This window comes from Blennius ocellaris, assembly GCF_963422515.1.
Source record: "Blennius ocellaris genome assembly, chromosome: 18".
NCBI lineage: Eukaryota > Metazoa > Chordata > Actinopteri > Blenniiformes > Blenniidae > Blennius > Blennius ocellaris.
The window spans coordinates 16,257,241-16,279,551 of NC_137667.1; the positions used below are offsets into that span (position 1 = coordinate 16,257,241).

Here is a 22,311-nt window from a genome sequence, read left to right on the forward strand (position 1 = left end):
CTGTAAACAAACCTGCGTCCTCCTCACAGCAACAGGAGCTCGTGCCATCCTCCTCCTCCTCTTTTCTCTCAGTTCATCTTTTTCAATGCATCTCATGTCTGTCTCGTTTGCCCACATCCTATTTTTACATCTACCTTAACTCGTTCGTCTTCCATCAATGACATTGTTATCACAGCATCTTGCCTCACGTTTTGGTCCATCTGCCTTCACCACCTCCTCCTCCTCCTCCTGCATCCTCTTGTTGCCGCCTCTTCCCCACAACACGCAGGCATCGCTCCCGTTCTCTGTCCCGCACTCATCGCCACACAAGCCCCCACAGCTCTCGCCTCACGCCTCAGATATCAACTCTGCCTCTCCTCTGTCTCCCTCACTCCATGCCAGCCTGTCCGTCACCCTGGGATCTACGGAGGCTACCGGAGTGCCGGTGTCGGCCATGAAGCTGATGAACGGAGGAGGAGGTGGTGGAGGAGGAGGTGGAGGAGGAGGTGGTGGAGGTGGAGGAGTTGGAGGAGGGGGAGAGAAGACTGCCTTCTCCTTTAAGAAGTGCTCTGCCTTCCAGTTCGTCAAGCGAAAGGTGAGTTGGGATGACGCCCACATTTTGGGATGCTGCACTTTGACTGTGTGCCCACCCCCCCAACAACACACACACACGTGAGTGTGTGTGTGTGTGTGTGTGTGTGTGTGTGTGTGTGTGTGTGTGTGTGTGTGTGTGTGTGTGTGCCAGAGATGATGTCACTCTGAAAGCTCAGCTGCTCTGATGAAGCACAAGATTTCACTCATTGCGTATCTGTTTTGTGTGAGGAGGAGACATTTTTCCCACACATTAGTAGAATCCCAGACACTCCGACATTAAAGAACTCATAAGAGTCTGTTTATACAACAATAATGACACCACTGATTCGGTCCCCTGGTTAGGATCCTCTTTGCATATCCTGCTTTATGGTGCGGCGTTGTCACAAGCCTCAGTGCACATATAATGGTCATGATTTGCTTTAAAGGTTTTGTGGAACTACTTTTCCAAAAGTACAGTCCAGAGACCTAATGGACAACAAAATTGTGTCTTGTGGGTTATGTGCTACTTTTCAATAACACCTCATAGGGACTCATAAGTGGTGACTAATAGCTTTGACTTTTATTATCACAACTTGAATTTGACTTTCTTTGTCTCATGATTGATTTGTTATCATGCCATAATCCGCAGCAGAAACTGTGCCATTTTTGTGACGTACCATAAAAATAAGGTCCCAGGAAGTGGAAAAAAATTAAACACACAAGCAATAGTGTTAGCATAACAACATTTATTGAGCGATTATCACAGATGTATAGCAACTTTGCATTCATGAGATCAAAAATTTAGTGAAATATTTACACTGTAAACTGATAATGTCTGAATCAAGTCTATTTATCATTTATCAATCCATTAATTGCTTGTCAGTAGGTACAACAAATACAGCTAAAAACACCAAAAAAAACCTCTGCTCCTCAGGGATATTCTTTAAAGTGATGGAAACCTCAATGACCCGCAGCAAGGTTTCGGGTTAGCGTCTCACAACTGCTCCTACAAATAGATTTGGAAGACTCTGCGTTAATAAGTGCAGAGGGTCACTTATAGAGAGATTTTGTTTTCTTTTGGAGGGGTGGGATTTTCTTGAATTTCATGCTCTCGAAGTGCAGAGATGTGTAAACATTGGTTGTATAACGTTGGTGGACAATTGCCAGACATTTTCATTCCCCATTTTCTGAAACCCCATTGATGAGCGACTGAGAAATTCATTGGCAGATTATTCATTCATTGTTAAACCCTTGTGACCCTGAATTGAGGTAAACAATCCTTTCCAAGCGACACCAAGAACATGCAACTGCTATATGTTGACGACATGCTGACAATAACTGTGCTCAAGGTTTCTGTATGTAAATTAATAGAAAGAAAACCTACTGACGGTTGTCAGAGTGGTGAGCTTCAATATGAGCTGCAATCTGACTAAAACATGCCAAGTTTGACAAACCGCTCAACTTCTGCCCGCTTAAATGTGAATAATTTGCAGCTGATTTACATGAGATCAAAGGAGAAGACAGAATAATGTGGCTCCAGGCCATAACAGGAAAGGAATAACTAACATAACTTCCAGCTTGGGGATGAGAAGCGGATTCATGCGTTCATTCAAGAATCACTGTATGGCTCTGGGAATACAGCATAATTATTTTCTTCACATCTCTCAAACAACATAATAACATCATGAAAATAATAAAGTGAGGGTTCTTTACTCCATGTTGACAAATTTGGAGCCTTGAGGTGAAACCATATCCCAGGATTTTAAACAGACTGGCCACAACGGACCAGTTGCTCCCTATTTTTTATTTTTTTATTTTTTTGTTTTGGCTTGTTTTGCGTCGATCTTCAGTCTCGCCGTGCCATTGTTCCATTTTATTTTCGCCTCACCGAGTGGGTCACCTAAAATGTATGTTCTCGTGTCTGCTTTGGTCTCATATGGTGCGCAGTATGGTGTGGATCGCTGATGAGTCGCTCCGCGAATGTGGACAGATTGTGTTGTGTTAACACCCACGCAAAAACACACATGTACTCCCACAGGGAGCGTCTGCTGCTATGAGAAAACCTGGACATGGAAAAACCTGTCTGGCTATCTATCTATCTATCTATCTATCTATCTATCTATCTATCTATCTATCTATCCATCTATCCATCTATCTATCTATCTATCTATGCATTCATTAATTGATGTCGATATTTTGTATTCTTCTATCCATCCATCTACAGTGGATGGATCATTGAGAAAGGATTCGAAACAAGGCAAAGCAAAACCAAAACAAAAAGATAAACCAACAGCACATGCACACCACCACACACACTAGTGTCAAGATATGCATCAGCACGTGCAGCAGCCCCAAATCAAAATGAATGCCTGCTGCTGTTCATGGTTTATTTGTCTCCCTATTTGTGTCTAAGTAGGCCTAATCACATAATGAGGACAGGGTGAGTCCAGACGGAGCTCTGTATCATACAAATGTACAAATGAGGAAGGGAAATGATAGGAGGCAATATAACGTCAATAACACTTTGGATAAATACTGGACATTTCAACCGAAAATGACAAATAACATCAAACTTTTTTTTTTAAAACACTAAAGATCAGATGAGACATTGTGATGTTGCTGTGAGCTGCCTGTGTTTTTGGTCCCTGAGGTGAATCCGATGGGTTTTGATGACACCTATCATCAGTTCACTTGTCAACATGACGCGCTAACAAGAGGCCTGCTATCAGTCTGTTTGATCCACGAGATCATGCCGGGGCATTTTTCACACCGCTTTGAATCTGATGACAAACAAAGCAAATAAAGGCGAAATCATCTAATAAGATGTAACGTCAATCACGGGTTCACTCTGTTTAGTTTGGTGTGAAGAGGCTCATCTTGCACAATCATTTTCTCAGGTGCGTGTCATCCGACTTTCTGTGCCAGTCCTGCTGCGACTTGCTTGTTTTTGTGTCGACCTGCTGGAGTGTTTTTCCAAGTCTGTTTTCCTTTAGAGCCGACATGCCTTGACACGCTGTCTGGCTACCCTCCGACTTAAGCATTCAGTGTGTGTGTGTGTGTGTGTGTGTGTGTGTGTGTGTGTGTGTGTGTGTGTGTGTGTGTGTGTGTGTGTGTGTGTGTGTGTGTGTGTGTGTGTGTGTGTGTGTGTGTGTGTGTGTGTGTGTGTGTGTGTGTGTGTGTGTGCCACAGCTGCCTGGACCTTAGGCTGCTCAGTCACACAGGCTCTCGCCCTGTGGTGTGTGTGTTTGCTCAATGTTCAACTCCCGCAGCAGGATGATTTCACAGGGATCCTCATGAAAATGTTGCCGTTTCTCCAATTGGCTTCCGCCTCCCAGGAGACTATATTTTATACACACACACGGACACACACCATCACACCCTGGGTGTTACAAAGCTTTCTGGTCTGGAAAGTCTTAGTCACTGCAGGAGTGTTGTACATTTTGTGCTTGCATGCACCAACCCGTGCCAGTGTTGGTGATGCAACACGGTCAGAGACCAAGCCCACGTTCACCGACGATGCCATATGGCGGCCTAATGCGTACATCCGCCATCGACGGCGAATCAAAATATTTTAACTTGCAATAAATCATCATAGCTGCACTTATGTCAATTGATCTTCACCTCTGTGGGTCGCCTTCCTGAGTTTGCGTCAGGTTTTACATAAATGAAAGGAAGTCAAGCGAGTGGAACAAATGCAGACGAGCATTGGCAACAAGACTTTGATTTTGGTCTTCATCACACTTAAAGGAGCCATCAAAATTCTACTTTGCGTCATCCCTATGCAGCATGTGAGCACACGTTGCCTATATGTGCCTCCTGCGAGTGTTCCCATGTGGCAAAGCAGCGATGCAATCTGTGCCTCTTTGAAGAGCATTTGTGTGCGTGCGTGCGTGCGTGTGTGCGCGTGTGTGTGTGTGTGTGTGTGTGTGTGTGTGTGTGTGTCCCACTTCAGCTGACATGTAGTCGGGGATGACGTGATGAACCTACCCTCTTTGATCAAAAGTCGCAGCTGGCAAGGCTGGCAGTGTGTGTGTGTGTGTGTGTGTGTGTGTGTGTGTGTGTGTGTGTGTGTGTGTGTGTGTGTGTGTGTGTGTGTGTGTGTGTGTGTGTGTGTGTGTGTGTGTGTGTGTGTGTGTGTGTGTGTGTATACTGTGCCTGTGGAGCACCTGTGTGAGTGAAAGCACGTGAATAGACCAGGAAGAAGGCGAGGAGCAAATCAAACAAGTGCGTGTCTTCTTTCTGCTGCAGGTTAGAAGATGGATGAGGAACCCCAAGGTGAGCGTGGAGAAAGCCCAGGGGAAGGGCCTCGTCTACCCTTGTTCCAAGTGTCCACTGGCTGACGAGCTGTGGTACACACACTTCCCCTCCCCGTATGGCTGCTGCCACTACACAGGGCTGCACTGCGCCCAGTACTACCACCAGGAGCCGTGCTCGCCGTGTCCGGCCACCGCACAGACCGCCAATCATGAGAAAAGCAAGGGGTGTAAGGTAAGACACAGCCTGGTGCTTGTGACCATGTGTCACTCAGTCATCGCACATGAAGAAAGTTTTCATGTTACAGGAACATGATGTTGATCAAAGTCCAACAAGCTACGGATTATAACTTTGAGAAATGGCAACTGAAAATTAAGTTCTTACATATTTGTGATGGGCTTAAAGGCCTTTGTGTGTGGAGACTACATGTTCTCCCTGGGCTTCTGTGGCTTTTTTCTCATATTGCACTGTTTAAGTACGAGCATTTGAGGTGATTTGAGGTGATTGGCTCCAGTGACCTGCTCCAACCTTGAATTAGATAAGATGTTGTTTGTTTTAATAATATCTGGGAGCTGTCGGTTTTCTATCAATTGTCTTTTTTTGTTCTTTTGTCCATTTCTTTAGTTTGACTATTTTTTTTTAGCATCCTGAGGAATTATTGGAGAAACAACAGAAATAATGGCGGAGACTGTAAACATATAAGCAAACTTGACTGAGGTGATTGTAAACATTCGTGACATGACTATAACTGATTTCATCATTTGACATATAACCCACTCAACTTCTGTCCTGCCGCCATAAAACTCCCCCTGTGGCCTGCAGGTGGAAGTGCATCCACAAACACACTGCCAGGCATCGCTTGACTCCTTCACAGGCCCAGTAGTGTCGTTTGAAAGAAGTCAGAGGAGTAAATAAAAAAAAACTCAAAGGAATCCAGACATTGTTCTGGTGCCCTTTGTTTTTCCCATCATGCTTCAACACACCTGTTGTTGCAGAAACTTGTTGCACACCATGAGCATGTGTTCAAATTAGTGCACAAGACTTGGATTTAGGTGGAAGTACAAACATTATAATGCTAAAGTATAAACAATAAAAAAAGACCCCCCCCCCCCCCACACACACACACACACACACACACTTTTCCAAATTTGCTAACGCTACTGCAGGTCGACCTTGGTTATGCAACTCCAATTCACAATGGCCGTACCCACCGCTTATCAATCACTGTACCAATCAGTTTGTTCCCCGCTCGTGAGTCTTTGTGCTTCTCCCATGGGCGTCAGGAGGGAATGACTCATCACCATCTCAGCGAGACAAAGCCACACTCTGTCTCCGTTTGCATTTCAGTGTGTTCGCTGAGAAACCACGCTGAGGTGGGTAAAGATGGAAAACAGGAGCACATTATTGTCCGTCGCTTCACTCCCTTAGTCTGAATTTTGACTTCCTTGCAGGTCCTTCCGTCCCTCATTTAAATACAACAGATCCATCTAACTCACTTGTGTCAGTGGAAGCAGATGAGATCGAATAATGTCAGCAAAGACATCCGCTGTTTGTTAAATGTTTGACACTGTAAAAAACTGAACTGTGCTCGTTCCGAGGAACTACGCGGCATCTTTCTGTACATTCCGTCCAAATAACTCGCAACTCAGGCCCCCTTAGCGTTGATTCGCCAAATACTTGCCGAGTGTGACGCCCGTTCAACAAGCGGCGCACTCCTAGAAACACTGCGGTCACATGCCAGACTCACTGCTCCGCTCTGCAGAGGGCCACCCACGACCTGACTCTAATGCAAATGAGCAAAGCCTGCCCATGAAATTCATCAGCCCATCAAAGTGAGCTGCATCAGGCACTGTCAAGTCAACTGTCTCAGACTTGGGGCTTAAGAAAGTGGGGCGACGGCGCTGAGAGGCTGCTGTCACATTTCAAAGACGGCGACTTAAGACACCAGATGACAACTGTGTCAGATTACTGTTGGGTTCACATCGACAGAAGGGAATTCTCATGAGACGTTCGTCGTGGCTTGACGCATATTGCTCCTATTCTATACCACCTTTTGCGTTTTATAATGTTGAATTACAGCATTTCACTGTAAACTGGTGTGAGCCTAACTTTTGTCACTGCTACTTCTGTAATTATACATAGGATTACACACTATTATGTACTTGGCTGAAGAATACTCTTCCAGTGTTTTTTGTTGAATGAGGCACTATTTCTAAACTTTGAGGTCCCCCAAAAAACTAATAAAACAAAAAATGTTAGTAAGTCATCTTACATTTAAATGGTGTTCACATTTCAAGAAAGTCCTCCCTGACAGATTGCCCACCTCCTTCTTCTCCTCATTAAAAATCCATCACAGCAACTTTTTTTTTTTTTAATTGCAAGGCATCAGTACCATTAAAAATGTGGGTGACTTAGCTTAGCCTTGACCCAGCGCTCTGCATAGCCATCACTCCACTGCTACATTCGATGAGTCTATGAGAGCTAAATATAAATGTAGACCAAGCTTTATGGTGCGGATTTTATCATCAGTGTACCAGATTTATGACTCTGCACTTTGCTGTGAGTTATAGGGCGCAGGGAAGAACGGAGGGGGAGAGGACCGATCTGAATCAGAGGAATGAGAAGGGGGAAGTGTTTAAAATCTACATTTTATTTTAGATCCTTTTAAAGGGGTAAACATTATAGCCTGTGGGCTATTGTAGAGGGCAAATGAGGAATTCATGGAGGCAGCATGCGGACATAAACGCAGAAATACTGCAGTGATAGAAAGAGATGAGAAGAGCTGAGATGACAGTTTTATTAGAAGGTAGAAGATGAGGTCAGGCCATGGACAGAAATCAAAAGCATATAAATCCCTGTGAAGAGGACATCCTGTACTGTACACACACACACACACACACACACACACACACACACACACACACACACACACCACACACACACACACACACACACACACGCAATGCGAACACAGCCGTTTCAATAATCTTTTTAATCAGGCCCGTACTGTTCTTGATGAAGACTTAATCAAAAGGCAAAGGAAATGAACTTGCTGACTAACACGTTATCTCATAAAAGTAGAAAATGTCAGTACTTTTCCAAAGATGTGGGCTTTCAAAACCTTCACTGCCTCCTCAGCTGGACTGCTTCGCTACTCATTTCCTGATAAAATACAACTCTCGTGTATTAAATACATGAAAAGACAAGACATTTTGATAATAGAGAATAAATCACCGTGCGATCCTTCACTATTATGGAAACATTTGATGAAGGGGATGGATCACTCTTTATATATGATACAGTGATTCAGATTTTCACTTTGTGGTCCGATTCTCAGACAAGAAAAAAACCCAACAAAAAAACAGATTTTATCTATTTGTAAACTAAAGACCTACATTTTAAAAAAACAAATCATAAATGTCTTTTCTGACTATTGATTATTTTTTAATTCAGAGCTTCAGAATACCATGAAGATACTGTCATCAAGCTATTATCAACGATAACACAAAATAGCACAATATAAAAGAAGAACCTGTCAGAAATTTGAGTAACTGGAAAAAAGTACCATATTTGTACTTTATGTGGCTCTTGAACTAAATGTGTCTGACAGCCCTGGTTGCACTCTCACTGCAAGAATATTCCTGGCGTGGAGCCTTTCTGTGAGGAGTTTCCTCTCAAAGTCCATACAAATGCATTTGGGGGTCAAACTTGGTGATTCAAAATTATGACTGTGAGTTTGATTCTGGTTCTGTATTTACTTTGTGATAGACTGGTAACCTGTACGTTTACCACAAACCTCAACCCTTCTCTAATGCTTTATACAAGCGTATAAAGCAGTAGAGAAGCTGTATGGCTGAATCGAATGAATATGTTGTCAATTAGCTTGCTTTTAATAATTAACACCACTTGTTACATAAGTCCAGAGGTATTATCTAAGCATTAGTTTGCGGTCATTTCTTTATAGCCTGCTCTGCTAATGGATAAGGTGAGAGGGTTAATCAGTCACCGTATTCAACACCGGCTTCACCTGACCTGCTTTGGTTCCATTTGCGTTTGCTGTCTGAAACCCATTCATGCAGAAAAAAGACTGAGGAGACAGAGCAGAGGAAGGAAGGAAGGAAGGAGGTGAAGCGGAGAAGACGAAAGGTGACAAAACTCAAAGAGATGCGAGAAGCCAATGCATTCCTATGAAATGTGGGCGATGATCACTGCGATCTCAGTTTAATGGAAGAAAACAGAATCTATGCTAAATTGTTCAGATGTACAAAAAAAAACTTTTGCTCATTTGTCAGAGATATAAACACGGCCTGGCAATGATTTGTTCGAGCTTGTTTGATCATACTTCACCTTTGTCCTCATTAAAAATTACATAGCTGTGTCATCAGTCATTTTAACCCTTTAAAGGTCACTCATTGAAGATATACAGTATGTTAGTATGTTGATGCAAGGGAGCAAAATATATAGAATTATTTATTCCTGAATTTCATTGTGGAATATTAGTTGAAGGAATAAGGATTACATATGGTAACTGCCCCTGTAAAGTGGTTCTCCACAGAGAATGAAGAAAGAAAGCAAAGTCTGACAAATCCATCTTTTTCTGTACACCCTCAGTAGTGACACGGCCCTGCAGGCTAAGAGCTCTGTTTCAAGAATACTAATGTGTTGTGTCTGAGTCAGTGAATGAGTCTTGGAGGGGGCGATAATAATGGGCTGGAGTGGAAGGGGAAATCCTGACCAAAAAAAATCCCAAATTCAAATATATCTTGAGTGACATATTGGGAAACTGACATTAGAAATGACGTCTTTTTATTTTCTCACACCAACTCCTGAAATCTTCTTCTCAGAATAAAGTGGTGTGTCATTTACATGGTGCATTGATTCCTCTTTTTTTTTTTCATATGTTGTGAGAATGGGTCTCTGTTGGACTTTGAACTCCAGACTTTGACTTTGGTGTTCCCTTATCGAAGACGTGGTCTGCCGCGTTCCAAGAAGTGGCTGACCTGCGACGGTTCACTTCTCGAGGGAGCTAATGGTTAATGACTTGTGTGTCATATTCAAAGATAGGCCAGCTGTACTGGTGCCCTTTCACTGGCACTCTGCTGACGTTACCAAGGCGAGGACGTGACCTCCGGCCTAGAGCTGCTTCAATCCGTGAGGGCCGGATGGAAAAATCTTGAGTTTCTGCTGATTTAACCGATATCAAGAATTACATTTAATTATCTTCTAAACAACACCAGACTGAGAGACTGATTGTATCAATTTAGCATGATGTAACTGCTATTTCCAGGTCATCCTTCCTGACAAGTACTTGGTTTTCTCTTCATCCACCAATGAGTTTACAAAGAAAATCCAATGAACGCCAGCGTTGTTTGCATTTGCCACAAATTGCTTTTTCCTCTCAGTATTTTTTATCTTGCCTTGGAAATAAGAAGGAATTAAGAGGAACAAGCCTCCCGGCCCAATTATATTTGACGAACAGAGTAACAACGAGAGGCTTGGGAGTCAAAATCCTTTCCGAGTTGTTGACTTGTTCGACCTACTGTACCAATACTGGGTAAAATGCCTCTCATTCCAAACCTCTGTCTGTGTTCCTCAAAGGATCCAGTCAATTGACTCACAACTTTCTGTCTGTCCCGTTAACGACCTCAGCATAATTTACATTCCGACTGTATCGATGCTAAAGTGTAAGACCCTTTTCAGTTAAACAAATGTGCCAGCGAAGCTTTAGCATGATGAAGAGTCGAATCCGATTTGGCTGCTTTCCAGCTCCAGGTTTCTCTCCTGGCAGAACTTGACGGAATCAGCTGTTGACAGTTGAAAACATTTTGCTTTGTATCCACATCTTTCGAGCCATTATCCCACCCCCTATTGTTTTGGCTAATATCTTTATACTCTGAGCTATTTTAACACCGCTTAAATGCGCGAACTCTCCCGGGGCCTGCAAGGCGTTCGAGGATGCCACTGTTTAGCATAAAGTTAACGCTTGAAAACTGCTAATCGTTTACTTCTGTTTTGTTCAATAGCCAAGTGCTTTGGCAGGAGGAGAATGCGGTTGCACTTCAATAAACTTCAATAATCTTCCCTTGCACGACCTCTCCTCTCCGCTCACAGTATCTATAACCCAACATGGCACAATGCGTGTCTTTCCATTGCTGCTGCAGCATTATACAGGGAGGGTTTGTCTGAGCCAAGAAGGAAATAAATAAGTGGAAGCACTTCATACCTTGGCTGCAGTTTCCTGGGTTTGTTGCAAGCGATTGCTGAGCAGAGAGCGGTTGGATGAGCTATGCAGTGTTTCACACAAATCTATAATGAGCTGGAGGAAAGCTGAAGAAGGGGAAAGTAAAAAGCAGTTTGTTAGTTTCATGAGGAAACCTCAATAATCCGTGTCAGGTTTGATATACTGCAGATAGAAAAGCAGTTCAAGGGAACACGGAGAGACAAGCAGTGCGTATCTGCATGTTAAGACGTTTTAAAATGTTATGTCTTTTTTTTCTAATGCTATCAAACTCTGAATACGGTGCGATGAAAGATTGCAGCATGAGGAGGGGGGGGGGGGCTTGTGGTAAATGTTTGTCAAGCTGAGGGTTGTGCACAGTTGCATAACTGAGATAAGTGCTGTGTCACTTCATACACTCATGTGGATTAAATGCCCTACATCTGAGAGATCCTCATCTGCATCAGCGCCTCTTCCTCCCTCTCTCTTCTTCCCTACATTTAATCTCTCCACTGACCTTGACCCAGAGAGAAACATGCTCCCTTGCCGGTCTCATTGTGAGGGAATTTGGGAATTACTGTTGTTCTAATCTACCCTGAGAAGCCGGCTAATCCCGTCTTCCATCTTGATGTTCCAGAGCGACTGCCAGAACTGCTGAGACTCACCCTGACTACGCAATGCAAGTTTTTGTTTCTTCCATTAACACACTCAGCGCCGGCCCAGCAGCTCTGTGAAATGAGGGTCTGAGTCTTTTGGCACAAAAGGGCTTAAGATTGACTCGCTCTCTTTTCCCTATAGAATCTATGTCCCACAAGCATATACTGTGTTATAATAATCTATTTCGAAAAAGGTTTTCCCACCTCCCATTCACATCCGTCTAATAACCATTGACATGCTTGGCAACAGAGTTTTGATCCCGTCAGTATCTCATAATTGCATTTTTTTTTTAAACACCCCTGTGAGGATAACATTAGTGGATCTGAGTGTCTTAACAGCTGCTGTAAAGCGAAGCTGTTTTCAGCCTGACTCACTGCAGAGCATGCTGACGTTCGCTTTGAGGTCAAAGCACCGGCTTGTGAATACGTACAGACTCACAGGCTGCGAGCTATGTCTTGTTTACGAGTCCATTCAGAGAAGTCTTCTTCATTAGACGTAAAAGGAAACGAGACTTTACAGCATCTTGAAATTAGATGAAATACCATATTTTGCTGTTTACACCGGTGAATCTCTTTTTCGCCTTTTTTCTAATCAAACTGATGAACAAATGGGGTTTTTTTTCTCAGGAAGACAAGAAGGATTGTTTGATGTCAAAACAAGAAACAACAATAAAGCCCTTGTTTAATATCTGCAGTGATTTGGATGTTGTTAATTCAGCTTTGGAGAAACACATATTTAAAAAAAAAGAAAGCTTAAATATTGAAGTGCATGGAGGGCCATGTTACATAAAGCTTAGGGACTGTTTACATGACAACGTTGCTCGGGGCCGCAGAAAACAACTGTTTGGGAACTACTACCAAGGTGGAACTTTGTGGAAAATGCTCCGTCTCGTTGGAAACAGAGGGAAATGCAACTTTTAGAAAATGCACAATAAACCTATGCATTTTCACTTCAAATGTTGTTGTGTAGACACGGAATTACCGGTAGGTAAGAAGTCAAGGCTTTGAAGTCATTGTCAGTGAAATACTCAACAAATTAAGATAAAAGAATTAACATCTTGACAATGAATGTAAACCATAACACAGACAGCAGCCGTGGCTTTGGATAAACTTGCTTGTACCTTTATCAACAGCAACATTCAAAACAGAAGAAAAAGAACACTGGAAATGACAATACAGTAGGGTGATGGCGTCAGTTAATTCTTTATGGCAAAAACGTCTCAAAACCAACCAAGCCAAGACGACAACAAAGTTTCCTTAAAATGTCGGTAAAAATACAGAAAATAAGTCACACCATCTCATAAGAAGGAGACATCCTGTAATATTTCCAAGATACTTTTACTTGTTTTTCACATTGAGTCTCCTAACCTCATCAAGGCTCCAAATCCTCCGAGATGAACTGTAAACTTGCTGATGATATTCCTCGTGTACAGCCTGAGTCATGGTTCTCTCCTGCTTTACCATTTGGATCAGAATTCCCTCCATCCCCACTCATTATAAGACCTCTGTTTGTGATCTCGTAACAAAGACGGGGGGGTGGGGGGGGGGGGGGGGGGGGGGGGGGGGGTGGAGAAAAGACAGAGCAGCGACCTTGGCATTAATGAGGAAGTCTTATCTCTGACAGAGAATGAAATAGCTTATGTAAGACTTCCTTACGGTCCCATTCTCCGTTTATCTTTTTGTCTTTCAAACATATTTAGCTTTGTCTCTGTATCTCTGCTTGCATGCGCTCTGGGCCTGTTAGAGGTAATGTGCTGAGGGGAGCTGGTGGAGGACAGGAATGGATACGCAGGGCGAAGCGTGAAGGGGGGACCAGGGAGGAAGACCAGCGGTGGGTTATAGACCACACAGTACGCCACTGTGTACCATAGCCAATTGGCTCAATGTTACTGTGGAATGGACAGAGTGTCGGGTGCTGGTGTTAATCATGCAACACTGCATTTTATGAGCAGGTTTCAAAGGTTTTGTTCATAACAATGTGAGTGACTAACGTGTTTTTCTTTGACAAAGACAACCTGCGCATATCCAGTTAAGTAGGTTAGTAAGGAAGAGGCTCAAGGGAAGTGCTATGCCTATAAGATTCTTGTCATGTTTTCATTTCTTGATTTATGTGGCTGATACATACATCCTGGTCTCCATGCCAGAATCTCTCTGGAATAAATTCCTTCCGGAGTCTGTGAGCTGAGAGAGCAGGTTTTGCAGGAGGCGCCTTATGCAACATGTGGGATGTTGTCTTAATGGGTTGAAACAAAATGAGGTCAAAGGGCAGGGAAAGAGTTCAAAAGGAAGGGCAGCTTGGAAAATGGCAAAAATATATACATTTAAATGGCATATCTGTGTATGCCATGGCCTTCCTGCACACATATTTCCATCCCCTCTGAAGAACTGCACGATGGCGTCTCTGGAGCAGAGCTGAGTAATGACCATGAAATGTAAAAGTTACATACTAAGCAGTTTATGGATCTGAACACATGCTGATGGTGAAACCGATGAAAAAGAAACATGAAGTACAACCACAAATACTCCTGGATATTATAACCTCTTTCTAACACAAACTTCCTATTGGAAATGTATTTATGTTGGAGATGAAGAGAAATTATATATTCATAAGAATAATTTAGTTATTTCAATATATACATAGATCTGTTCCCATAAAAGAAGAAGGTCACGATGTTACATAAATACGAGACTTGACTTATGACTTCTGAATGAGATCAGTTGACAAGTTTCAAATACCTTCATATGAGACAAAGTTATGTGGCTGAAGGGCTTAGCTGCATATTTATCATCTTACAGAAATATGTGTCAGAAGCATTTAAGAAGCATTTAAGCCTTTAAGAACAATGACTCATATGTATGTTGAATGGAGTCCAATTAGATAACCCCCCCAAAGGACTTCATTAATCACATTCACACACCGACGGGACAAGCTGTTATGCAAAAGCACTTTGTCCATCCAATGGAGGCTGCAGCCCCGCAAGGTGCTGTCACTCCTCTGGGAGCAGTTTGGGATTCAGTGTCTTGCTCAAGGACACTTTGGTATGTGGAAATGGGAAGCAAATATGCAACCTTCCGACTGGGAGACGGCCGCTCTACAAATTGAGCCATGTCGCCCCCACAGTTAGTGTGAGTGTGCGCACACACACACACACACACACACACACACACACACACACACACACACACACACACACACACACACACACACACACACACACACACACACACACACACACACACACACACACACACACCGGGCAGAGCAGCAGCTGCTGATAGAGGCCTTGATAAGACTCATTTCAAATGGCTGCAGCCTCTGAACCTGGCTGCTCTGTGTACCAAGGACACCATTTACCTCACATAACAGTCATTCTGGGTCACTGACACGTCCATCCGTGCAATTTGGCCTCTCCCAGAAATAATGCCCCTTGACCTTACCTTCCAGTGTGCCATGTAGCTTACATTTTTCCCCTCACTTGTCATTTTGTGTTCCTGTGTGCGTGTGTGTGTGTGTGTGTGTGTGTGTGTGTGTGTGTGTGTGTGTGTGTGTGTGTGTGTGTGTGTGTGTGTGTGTGTGTGTGTGTGTGTGTGTGTGTGTGTGTGTGTGTGTGTGTGTGTGTGTGTGTGTGTGTGTGTGTGTGTGTGTGCTTTCTCTAACCAGTATGCATTCTGTCAATGTTGTCAGCCACATGCTAAATTGGTATAGAGAACGTTTTCTCTCGGGCTGTGGAAGAAAATGTTCCCTGAAGAGTTTCTGTGTGTGCAGCTGTCACATGAGAAAAGATTTACCGAGACGAGTCTTGCCTTCTATGTGGAACAAATGTGACGTTGAAATATTTTATGACTGAAGTGCTGATGTAACTGAATCTTTTGACTGTTGTCTATTTATTATCATAAAGGTGCCCTCATACTCTCATGATCATTGTGTGACTGTTGACTTGTTTTTACAGTGTTTGTGTCCCTTTAATTGCAACTAAGTTTATATAGCATTGCTTCATCAAATATCCAATCAATATATAATAATACCACACTCACAAAGAAATTACTTTGGTCATCAATAATAATAATAATAATAATAATAATAATAATAATAATAATAATAATAATAATACTTTGATTCATCCTCACCTGACAGGTCAGAAAGTGGAAGATGCTGGCTCGCCATAATGGGGACAATACAGGCAAGGAGAAGGAGGCGGAGTCTGACGTCCACCACGGTTGCTGTCAGTCCTGGGGGGTCCATGCCTCACCTCTCCTGGCCAGCCCGGTCATGCTGGAGTGCTCCATCTGCAGCGGACCCTACATCACTTACACCTTGGAGGATACCTGGCAGCCACGTCAACGCACACAGGCAAGTTCAATCCACTGCCATTAAATTACTTAAATTACTTTGTGTTCTTACTGGATGAGCATGACTGGGAATAAACACTTATATTATTTTATAATTTCCCTGTGCACTTCCCTGACTCCACTCCCCCAGTGGTGGTTGTTTAACCGCACATTAAGTTTCAGGGCTTTACAGTTTATGTATAGGTGAGTTGACTCTCTTCACTGCAGTTTAAAATGCTGATACAGGACATGACAGGACTGACTTTTCACTGAGGGCTTGAAAAGATTCGTCTCTTTCATCCCATTGAAAGTGGCATAATTCACCCATCCTTGATGAAAACCTATGAGTCTAACAAGCTGGAAAAGAAAGTTTCTGTTTTGTGGAATACTACCAGCAAGAAGAAGTTTGTTTATTTTCCCTTCTAAATTGTGCAGAGCTGAGTTTGCCAAGCAGCTTTCAAGTAGATGTGTGCATTCTTGTCCATGTTCCCACAGATCAAAGCTTTACAAAAATCCCCAAATAATTATTTGTATTTATTACGCTGATTTTTAAACACTTGTTGCATAAAACACAATGAATGTAGTAGTAATGGAAATGTGATCCTAAAAAGTACTTAAAAGAAATATGCAAAAATGTAATTGCAAACACAGATCAAACTTATTTGTTTGCTCCATCCCATGACTCACAGACAACTTATACAGACATCTACCTCTCCTTGACCCTTGCTGGGAAAAAAAAACACCAATCCACCCTCTTTCTCTCCACCGCTGTTTCAAAGAGGCAAACTTTCACTCTTCTTTTGAAGAAATAAATTCACCATGAAATATTAATGAACAGAAACTCAAGATTTCACCATCGCTATGGATACAACTCCATCAGACACCGAGTGAATCAATAAACAACGAGAGGAAAGACAGAGGAAGGGCATGGGAAGGGAAAGCGAGAAGACAGTTACTTGTGAAGTAAATGCAAAGAGAAAACATGAAGAGGGCATGAATGGTAAAGTGGTTCTTGATGGTGGGGAGATGTTGACAGTAGAAAGGGGGTATGAATAAACATCCAACCATCCCGTATATATATATATATATATATATATATATATATATATATACACAGTATATATGTTTGTTTGCGTGTGTGAGAAGAGAAACAAAAGGGACTATTAAAATTTTAAATTTCGATGAAGATGAAATGGCTATAAGAGAACCGACTGCTGAAAGCTTCACCGCTGAGCGAGTAAACACACTGATGGGATTGCAACGAGTTTGGGTGCACACACGCATACATGCCTCAGCTTGTCTCCATCTCAGGAGAAAACACCCGTGAGAATAAGATGGAGAAAAGCAACAAGTTCTCCGGAGCTGCAGGACGTGATCGCAAACTAGGTCAAGACTGTTTTTTTTGTTTTTGAATGATCCTCTTTGAAAAGTTGATGACTGACGAGCAACATCACAGAAAACTAAAGTCTGGCTTGTCAATGCAGTTCCACAGCAACGTTTTGAAATGTAAATGCTGCTGCTCATGTGGCAAATGCCAATTATGGCTTCACGGCATGTGACAAGGACAATAAATGGCGCCACTATATTAGCGCATTTGTGTATTTATTGTTGGAAACGTTTTGCCTTCAACACATAAATATAAAAGGGTTTGTTTGGTAATCAACCCTCAAACATTCATTATCCACCACATCTTCATACAATTAAAGGTCAAACACAAAGAGACAGAGTCATACGCATTCACACTTAAGAGTTATATAGAGTCAATAATTAACCTTTTATTCACATTTTCGGACTGTGAGAGCAAAGTACCGTGAGAAAAACGTGCAACATAAATACAATACTCCCTCGCCTGCCTCAGAAATACACCGACAAGTACAACTTGCTTCAGAGTGAAAAGAGGAAAAATAAAAAGAGCACACAGTAATCTACTCGATGAGATCCAACAAAAGTCTTAGCCCAGATTGTAATTGGCCCCAAAAAAACGTTGTCTGGGCAGAAGTTTATCACCACTTTCAGTGCAGGATACCAAGTGATTCAGTGTCATCTCACCCTGGAAACCCCGCTGCAATAAAACATGCCAAGAGGAACTCAATGGAATTGGGTCACAAACCAGTTGGTGTCAGAATCAGCCGTTTTTAGGGACGTTTGCAGTTCAACGAGTCACACCTCATTCACACTGTCCCAGTTACCAGAAAAGACATTATTTGAAAGAAATGTCTGAACAGTTGTTTTTCCTTTTTCTATTAGAGCAGGTAATAGTTCTTTGGTCATAGAGAGGGATTGTGAAGTTGTGTAACCCTGCACTGAAAAGTCTCCTCCTGGACTCAAACCATGGATTTCTCTCTGTGAGGGAAGAGCGCTAACCACTACACCACCGTGTAATGGTCTTCCTGAGTCATTATGTGAAAAACAATCTTGTTTCATATGTATATCAAGGAAATGGTCTAAATGGGTTTTGTGGGGTTTCATAAAACAATAAAATGTTGCATAACAGCTTTGATCTGATATCTGGTCTTTGTAATATGAATTTTAATTAAATGAGCTGCCTGTCTGCATGGCAGCTGTACGGCATCAACATACAACATCACTGTAGATAATGTGCATCATAATAATAATCATATTGTGTAATAAGTCTACTGACGATGATTACTGTCATCTATACAATAAAACACCTCAGGCATTAATTAAAAGCTATTTTCACACATTTGTATTCTATATTCTACCAAACTGTTATTGTTTTTACTCAAAGTGTTGCCATATTTCCCCCTCAGGCGATGGACCTGTACTACCACAATGAGTCAGACCCAGACAGCTACTGTTGCCCTGGCGACAACTGTAAGTAACCAGCAGCTGAAGCCTGTTGTTTTGTATTCTTCCACTTCCTCCCGCCTTCTTCTTTTCCATCTGCTTTTATGCTGCATCTCCGCCATCCCTCTCTGGCAGCCTCAATTCATTTCTCATTATTGTCTGCAGTTTAGTTCATATAAAAAGATCCTTTTTTAAAAAAATAATACAAATAAATGTGTTTTACTCTTGTTTGTTGTTGGATGTCGGTTGAAACCATGAATTCATAACACGACCTCAGCTCACTGGTTGGTCCTCTGAACCAACCTCTAAACCGCCAAACCCCCACGGGTAATGACAGTTGTCCAAAAACACCACAATTGCTATTTATTTTGTGGAGACTGGAAAACAGTAGTTAAACACATGACTCTTGGGACCGATCATGAGACACAAAACACAACATTTTTTTTGTTTGTTTGTCTGTTTGCAGCTTCGCTATAGCAGATGCCTGAATGATGGTGTACCTGTTACCTTCAACTGGTGTGTGTGACTTGGAGAAAATCCAGCTTGGGTCATTGCCAACATGACAGTGCGTGACAATTGGAGTTCATTTATCCATCGTGCCTCATATTTGTGCCAAAGATTGTAATTAATACCGAGGTAGACCATCTGGACGTGTGTGTGTCACGTTTTGACCAGAAGCTGATTTGTCCTGTTTGTTATTGTTACAATTCTGTCGTGCCGAGACATCTGCCCTTAACTGTGTGTGTGTGTGTGTGTGTGTGTGTGTGTGTGTGTGTGTGTGTGTGTGTGTGTGTGTGTGTGTGTGTGTGTGTGTGTGTGTGCGTGCGTGCGTGCGTGCGTGCGTGCGTGTGTGTGTGCCGCATTATTATCTCTTGAACGACTTCAGATTGTTTTCAGCTGTGAGTGATAATTAGCAGGTGAGAATGAATCAACGTTTCACGCTTCTAAGTCATGGTACTTTGTTCTGCTGTTGTTGTTTTCTGATGAGTCAGCAGCAACGACACGTTGGTTGAAACAGTAAAGTGTACAGAATGTTCTTAAATGAGCAAAAGATAAGGCACACTTGCCCCCGTAAGTCTTAACATCACTTTGAAATCTAACAGTTTTACCTTTCAGAGAGTTGAAGTTCACGCTCTTCGGTTCGGCATGCTTCTCGCTTTCACCATTTATTTCTGGATCCTCCTACACTCCCAAAAATATGCATTTGAAGTCCAGTAGTGACTCTAACATTGTCTGCAGGTGTGAGTACTGTGTGTCTGTGACTCTGTCTGTGTTTGCTGGGCGATGAACTTCCAGGCCGAGAAAAAGAGTCAGGTGGACAGAATATATGCTTCTATTTTGTTTCCTCTACGCAAAACCGAATCCTAAAGATGTGACTAATGAGCCCGTCTTATTTCTATTTAATATTTACGACAGCAATATCATAACTTCTAAGCATGCTTTATGTCGTCTATTGAGATCCAGGCTGAGTGAGCCATTAAAAGTTGTGTAAAGTATAATGACGCATCAAATTCGGAAAACTGTTTAAGTGCCTTTTTTTTTTGTGGCTCAGCACACCGCCGGAGTTTTGTGTGCCGCTGAAGTGTGAACACTTTTTCCTCAGATCTGCAGGTACCCAGTGCCTGGATGTTTTCCACTGGCAGTAGTCTGCCTGTTAATGGGAGTTTTCTGTGTGTGGAGAGAAATCCGAGCAATTAGCCCGGCTGATGACAGCCCCTTCCTGCGGCCTCCGCCGTCACGCTGCTACACCCCGTCGGTACACGTTCAGCAATTAGTGGCTTCGGGAGCACTTCTAAGTTGAAGAGTGTCGCGTGTGAGTCATATGCGGAGATGCGGGGTTGTTTGTGACACGAGAGGCAGCAGAAAGCGGCGACGAGCGTTTGAAGGACTCGGTGATTAATAATTATGGGGAGAAGAGTTTTGACCGGCTAATTTCACAGATTAAAAATAATTCTGTCCTTTTAAAATGAAAAAAAAAAAAGTACAGTGTTGTGTTATGTAATGAGTATTTGCTGAAGAAATCCTTATTAAAAGAATTAGTTTGCTCGTCAATCAGCAGCACTGCAGTGAATCGGTGTTTCCAGCCTGAATTATGGGGTTGTTGATGATGAGACGCCAACAGGATTTTAGGACATATGATTACTTGTCCTGGGTTTCTGTGTGTTTTTTTCTCAGACTTCACTCTTTTGTTAGCAAAAGTACAACCTAATTATGAGAGGTCCTTTCAATAGCTATTCACTTTTTACCCAAACTGTATGTGACTCATCACCGTCCTGTGTTATCCTGCCTTCCACGGCTCAATAGGACAAACACACACACACACACACACACACACACACCTACACATGGACATGAACCAACACGCACACATCCATCTGTGCAAACAGGTTCATGCTCATACGTCGAACAGGATCGTCAATTGCTTTGACAATGTTGGAAAAATCCTGGCTGTTATGACAAAACAATCATTTACTGCAATGCTATACGAGAGACTGTTAAAGTTAGTTGTTTTTTTTTAACCTGCATTGTTAATAATTATCTTTTCATTATGAAGTAACACAAGTTATGCATGGCGACTGAAAATTGCAACCCCTTGCAGGAGTGATGACAAAGTGATGCTTAAAATGATCTCAAATAGGCCAAAATAACATGTTTGCACCATTACATGAGTTTCAACGAACTGATGTCACTTCAGCCGACCTTATTGTTGACGAGTGTTGACTGAACCACACAGCGCTGTGTCACAATGATATACTGCAGGTAAGTCGACACTTGAAATAAGACAAACGACTAAAATGCTTTTCCATGTGAGTTGTTCATAAAGTAAACCCAACAAACATTTTACAACTGATCTGATTCAGAATTTGCCAATAAGACATATTGCATAACTTCTCTCAATTTAAGGCTCTGATAAACATCAAACTTTGCAAATGTCAAAATCCGACAGTTTAATTCAACACTGCAGCGACAAACCACACCAGCAGTCACGTGACTATTGAAAGAAGAAGATTAAGTGGTAAGTAGGCTCAGGTTGAGCTGCCCAATTGGCCAACAACCCACCATAGGCTTTGACAAAATGAAGCCTTGTTGTCGTCTGTGAATAGCAAAGGCCTTTATGTAACAGTGTCGTTCAGTTCACCAGCGGAGCCCATTCACATTCACCACCAGATCATCCGTAGCCACAAACCTCATCTTCCTCAAGCAAAAGACTGGACATATGACACAAGATGGAACGAGCTTGAGAACAGGAGAGCAGATTTTACAAGATAAAATCCATCTGATGGCAGAGGTGTGATGACAAGTTGTGTTTGTGGTGCTCGTACTGCAACTTTATAACCAAGTCACCCCCTTTTCCTGCCCTTCCACAAAATGGCCCACAGAGAGCGTGAGTGTGAGTCAGTGCTTTCTTTGGCGTCAATGACAGCGCCACCAGCGGGTTACATAACATACGAGTGCCCAACACACACATTTGGCGAGGGAACGAAACACAAAGCC

At 42.5% G+C, this 22,311-nt stretch overlaps 1 protein-coding gene across 2 annotated transcripts in view; it reads left to right on the plus strand.

Annotated features, from left to right (window-relative positions):
• Positions 1-433: 433 nt before the first annotated feature.
• sgk1 (serum/glucocorticoid regulated kinase 1) overlaps positions 434-22,311 on the plus strand; it is a gene marked incomplete at its 5' end in the record, with an annotated part of 30,592 nt that continues 8,714 nt past the window's right edge. The window contains 4 exons of one of the 2 annotated variants that reach the window (XM_080514410.1): positions 434-574; positions 4,801-5,040; positions 15,815-16,030; positions 18,780-18,843. In XM_080514410.1, the coding sequence (XP_080370536.1) occupies positions 434-574; positions 4,801-5,040; positions 15,815-16,030; positions 18,780-18,843 (661 nt within the window). The remainder of the gene's footprint in view (positions 575-4,800; positions 5,041-15,814; positions 16,031-18,779; positions 18,844-22,311) is intronic. The other variant, XM_080514411.1, reaches the window with a different exon arrangement.